Genomic DNA, 6000 nt, shown 5'->3' on the forward strand with positions numbered 1-6000 from the left:
AGAGGGAGAGAGAGGGGAAGGAGGAGAGAGAGGGAGAGGGGGAAGGAGGAGAGAGAGAGGGAGAGAGAGGGGAAGGAGGAGAGAGAGGGAGAGGGGGAAGGAGGAGAGAGAGAGGGAGAGAGAGGGAGAGAGGGGGGAAGGAGGAGAGAGAGGGAGAGAGAGGGGAAGGAGGAGAGAGAGAGGGAGAGAAGGGAGTTACTGAATTAGAGGCCCTGAGTAAGACTAGTCCCTTCTGTTCCTCATGAGGTAATGAGGGCTTTAATCTTCAAAGGGTTAGATGCGCTGTTTGTGTTGTGTGTGTGTGTGTTTGTGCATGAAGGAGAGGGTGGAGGAGAAGAGATAGAGAGAGGGGGAGGAGAGAGGGTAGAGAGTAAAGTGGTTAGGTTGGTTTGGTTTGAGTTGGGTTGGGTTTGGGTTGGGTTGGTTTAGATTGAGTTGAGTTGGGTTTGGGTTGGGTTCTGTTTGTGTGAATGCTGTGGTGGAGTCCAGGAGCGTCTCCCCAGAGCAGCTTCATTAAGGATCTGGAGGCCCCTCTAGTTCCCATCTATAATTCCCATCTTTCCCATCTTCATCTATAAGCCACATCAAGCATACTGGCGCATTTGAGCTCCAAACTGGGAAGACCCGAGACCTGAAGACCTGGTTGTAATTTTTGTGTGTATGTGTGTGTTGGTGTATGTGTATGTGTGCGTGTGTGTATGTGCATGTGTGTATGTGTGAATGTGTGTGTGTCTGTGTGTGTGTGCGCGTGCGTGTGTGTGTATGTTCTCAGTCGGTGGGTCCTGATGTCACCCCACATTCTCCAGAAGTAGAGGAAGAAGATGACTGTTATGAGGAGGCGGAGCCTTTTATTCCTGCCAGTCACTCTACAGGTTATCTAGCCACGCCTACTTCAACTCCATTACTTTCAATTATTATATAACATTTATTTTATACCAATGCTGAGCACTAATATAATATTTAAACAAAAAAAAATCCATCCATTAATCTTCCTTGCAGGTACATTATCAGTTTCCAAGTGCTTTATGTCTAATGAATTGCCAGCTCTTCTACAGAAGTGCATATTGAACAAATGTTCACTGTGTCTCTGTCTGCCCCTTTAGACAAACTCGACTCAGACAGCAGCCATTATGAGTCCTATGGTGAGGAAGAGGAGGAGTTTGTGAAGGACAGAGCCCATTATGTCCGGTGGAGTGCCTCCCAGCCCAACCTCAGACACAGCTCCGAGTCACGCATCTGTGGCTACCTCTGGAGGAAGAGGTGGCTCGGTCAGTGGACACGGCAACTCTTCATCATCAAACACGACTGCTTACTGGTGAGAGGCCCAGTCACCTGTACTGTGGAATCTTTTGAAGTTCACTCACATCACTCCACTGCTGCGTTCACATCAGATCTGAAACTCTGATGCTCACCTACGAAGCCAAAAGTGGACCAGTCCCTTCCTGCGTGATGTCTATGGTCAAAGCCTGATCGGTACCTGGAGCGTGTCCAGTATGGAGACTCTCCTCTGTCCCCTGGCTGTGCAGACAGATGGACAGAGTTTGTGCAGGACCCAATCAGCCACTAATCCTGCCTTTATTAGAGGATCACATGGAGCCTCCCTGAGCAGTTCTGTGGGTCAGCTCCTCCGTGTAGCAGTATCCTAGTTACTGACTCCTCCGTGTAGCAGCATCCTAGTTACTGACTCCTCCGTGTAGCAGCATCCTAGTTACTGACTCCTCCGTGTAGCAGCATCCTAGTTACTGACTCCTCCGTGTAGCAGTATCCTAGTTACTGACTCCTCCGTGTAGCAGTATCCTAGTTACTGACTCCTCCGTGTAGCAGCATCCTAGTTACTGACTCCTCCGTGTAGCAGCATCCTAGTTACTGACTCCTCCGTGTAGCAGTATCCTAGTTACTGACTCCTCCGTGTAGCAGTATCCTACTGTAGTTACTGACTCCTCCGTGTAGCAGTATCCTAGTTACTGACTCCTCCGTGTAGCAGCATCCTAGTTACTGACTCCTCCGTGTAGCAGTATCCTAGTTACTGACTCCTCCGTGTAGCAGTATCCTAGTTACTGACTCCTCCGTGTAGCAGTATCCTAGTTACTGACTCCTCCGTGTAGCAGTATCCTAGTTACTGACTCCTCCGTGTAGCAGTATCCTAGTTACTGACTCCTCCGTGTAGCAGTATCCTAGTTACTGACTCCTCCGTGTAGCAGTATCCTAGTTACTGACTCCTCCGTGTAGCAGTATCCTAGTTACTGACTCCTCCGTGTAGCAGTATTCTAGTTACTGACTCCTCCGTGTAGCAGTATCCTAGTTACTGACTCCTCCGTGTAGCAGTATTCTAGTTACTGACTCCTCCGTGTAGCAGTATTCTAGTTACTGACTCCTCCGTGTAGCAGTATCCTACTGTAGTTACTGACTCCTCCGTGTAGCAGCATCCTAGTTACTGACTCCTCCGTGTAGCAGCATCCTAGTTACTGACTCCTCCGTGTAGCAGCATCCTAGTTACTGACTCCTCCGTGTAGCAGCATCCTAGTTACTGACTCCTCCGTGTAGCAGTATCCTAGTTACTGACTCCTCCGTGTAGCAGTATTCTAGTTACTGACTCCTCCGTGTAGCAGCATCCTAGTTACTGACTCCTCCGTGTAGCAGTATCCTAGTTACTGACTCCTCCGTGTAGCAGTATCCTAGTTACTGACTCCTCCGTGTAGCAGTATCCTAGTTACTGACTCCTCCGTGTAGCAGCATCCTAGAATCTAGTGCAGTGATTCTCAACTGGTGGGTCGCGACCCAAAAGTGGGTCGCGGACACGTTCATGGTGGGTCGCGGACAGCTTGTTAAAAAAAAGTACTCTTCTGATTTTGTACTCGTCTTTTATCTTGAAAAAAGACAGAGGCACATGTCACAGCTCCAGACTGCGACTAAAATGGTCGCAATCGCGACCATAAATATTAATTTGCGAGTAATAAAATTATTTCACTCGCCAGTGGCGACAGGTGATACAAGAGCATTATTTTCTATGGGTGAAGATTTTTTGTCATTGGAAAAATATCCACAATTTTCTTTTGAGGTTGTATTTTAAAAGTTAACCGATATGCTGTAGTTCCCACTCTCATGTTCGCTCTGCCCATTAACAAAAGCGGGAATCACCAGCGTGACTCGTAAAGCAGCGGAGCCGAGCTGAAACTTTAGCACTAAGCGTTAGCTTGTTGAAAATAGCGAAGCCAAAATTATTGGATTTTTTCACACAGTCTACATTTCTGTCGGACCATAAGAGGACACACTCCTTTATAACTGTACATAGTTTTAAGTAAATTTTAATGGGATCAAAAGTCACTCATACTAGGAAACTTGGTAAAGTTCGTTTCAGGTTCGCATATTCGGAATTATTTCTTCAATACCTTTAAGTTAAAAGTGTCAAAATATGCAAATTTCTATTTCTGGCACCCAAGACAAACATCTACAACTTTGTTTACGTCAGGAATATATGTATTTTAAAACATGTTATTTTAAATATACTGCTGTCACCGCTGCAACATCTAAGGCACCGTCTACAAATGACCTTAACACGGACGCAAGTGGAGGTCGTAAAGGCCCCAGAGCACTGCGCACTCCGTTTTTTGCAATAATTTCAATAACTTTTAAACGGTCCATCTAAGACCACCAAAGTAGTTGTATTACATTAAGTTCATCTTTAGTAACAACCTACAACTAAAATATGGGTATTTATACCTTGCACCAATGTGTGGTGGTAAGTTTTTGTCAAATATTTCAATAGCTTTTAAATGGGCCACCATAATTCCACAAAACAAGGTTGTTGATTAGGATGCACTTAATGTACTATAACTTGTTTTATGCTCTTATGATGGACATTTTAAAAGCTATTGAAATATTTGACAAAATGTGCACTTATTATTTATACAACTTGTTTTTATCTTATGAAGAATCATTTAAAAATTATTTAAATCTTTGAAGAAAAACAGAGTGCGCAGTGCTCTGGGGCCTTTACGACCGCCACTTTTGTCCATGTTAAGGTCATTTGTAGACGGTAATAGTAGTAAATTTAAAATGAGAACATGAAGCCAACTTAACCACAGTTACAAGGAAGAGAAAGACATCAGGCATGTTGGACGACAGAGATCCTAAATAACAGCTGATCTGATGTGAGTGTTGCAATGTTTATTAGTTTGTATATTATTATGGAGCCTAGAAAAAGTTATTGGTGTCTCATTTTTTCTTTTGGGACCAACTGGCTCCTTGAGTATTTTTTTTGTCTGGAGCCCAGCATGAGAACCATCTTGTTGCCATGGTAACCACCAATTGTTTACCCTTTTAATTTGTTATAACCAGAGGTTATAACATTTGTACTGTATAAAACTGGGTCGCGACTTAATGACAATGAGAAAATGTGGGTCCCGGGCTGAGACCAGTTGAGAACCCCTGATCTAGTGGACAGAGTGAGCTAGGTCTGCTTGATAGTCATCCTAAAATGGTAGTGAGTCCTAGTACACTGGTATAGATGTGATAAAAACTAAGATATTTGTCTACTGCATTTACTATAGCTGTGTTCCTCTGCCTGGCTCTGAAATAAAGTGTGTGTGTGTGTGTGTGTGTGTGTGTGTGTGTGTGTGTGTGTGTGTGTGTGTGTGTGTGTGTGAAAGTGTTTTAAGTGTGCTAAAGACCTCCACCCTCTGCTGGAGATGAAGCTGCCTGGGTGCCAGGTGGTGTACAAGTCGAAGCGCAGTAAGAGGATGCAGCGTGAGCTGAAGGTGGTGTCAGGGGCCTCCACGCTGGTCCTGGGCTTCCAGAGCTGCAGTCTGGCGGAGGAGTGGAGGAAGGTCAGACGACAGCTCAAACACCTTCACCTCCTACTGCTCCTGAACGGCTCACGTGTGTCTCATCGGTGTCTTATGTTCATCTCATGCTCATCTCTCACCTGCAGATCATTGAAGAGCTCAGTGGCTCTTCCTACGAGCCAGAATCCCACAGTTCCTCATCCATAATGAGGAGTGAAAGACTGGAGTCTTGCAGGGTAAATACACACAGACTAACACATAAAACACCTCCTCTCTGTCCATGAACACACAAGCAGCACCTCCTCTCTGTCCATGAACACACGAGCAGCACCTCCTCTCTGTCCTGCAGTCAAGTCCAGTCCTCCACTCCGACTCTGAGGAGGAAACTCTTTCACTTCACGCCCTTCACTCAGCTGTCAGCAGTGTGGAGATCAACAAAGAACAGACCAGAGGTGAGCTCACACTGACCCAAACACCACACACACACTCACACTCATATACACACACACACACACACACACACACACACACACACACACACACACACACACCACCAACCACCTCACCACACACACACTCACACTCATACACATACACACACACACACACACACACACACACACACACACACACACACATACTCACCACCAACCACCTCACCACACACACACTCACACTCATACACATACACACACACACACACACACACACACACATACTCACCACCAACCACCTCACCACACACACACTCACACTCATAAACATACACACACACACACACACACACACATACTCACCACCAACCCCCTCACCACAAACACACTCACACTCATACACACACACACCACCAACCACCTCACCACACACACACACACTCACACTCATACACACACACACAACCAAACCCTTCACCACCACACACACACACAACCAACCACCTCACCACACACACACACACACACACACACATCCTCACTCAAACACACAAACACACGTGCGCACACGCACACACACATCCTCAGTTTGTATTTTTATTTTTATTTATTTATATACATTATCAAATTTACACACATACTTCACACTTCCACACACACCGTTCTGTGTAAGGTCTTCCCTTAGTGTAGTTACAGTCCCCCGGACTGTATCCGCTGTCTCCGTGGTGGAGACACAGTCCTGACAGCACTGTGGTGTCCTGCCATTCCATTCGGAATTCTCA

At 45.8% G+C, this 6000-nt stretch overlaps 1 protein-coding gene across 1 annotated transcript in view; it reads left to right on the forward strand.

The window, feature by feature from the left end:
• LOC143512665 (actin filament-associated protein 1-like 2) overlaps positions 1-6000 on the forward strand; it is a 32911-nt gene that overhangs the window by 17474 nt on the left and 9437 nt on the right. Inside the window, exons 4-8 of the mRNA XM_077003248.1 lie at positions 773-872; positions 1104-1315; positions 4650-4826; positions 4931-5020; positions 5134-5236. Of these exons, the coding sequence (XP_076859363.1) occupies positions 773-872; positions 1104-1315; positions 4650-4826; positions 4931-5020; positions 5134-5236 (682 nt within the window). The remainder of the gene's footprint in view (positions 1-772; positions 873-1103; positions 1316-4649; positions 4827-4930; positions 5021-5133; positions 5237-6000) is intronic.

This window comes from Brachyhypopomus gauderio, chromosome 4 (genome assembly GCF_052324685.1).
Source record: "Brachyhypopomus gauderio isolate BG-103 chromosome 4, BGAUD_0.2, whole genome shotgun sequence".
Lineage (NCBI taxonomy): Eukaryota > Metazoa > Chordata > Actinopteri > Gymnotiformes > Hypopomidae > Brachyhypopomus > Brachyhypopomus gauderio.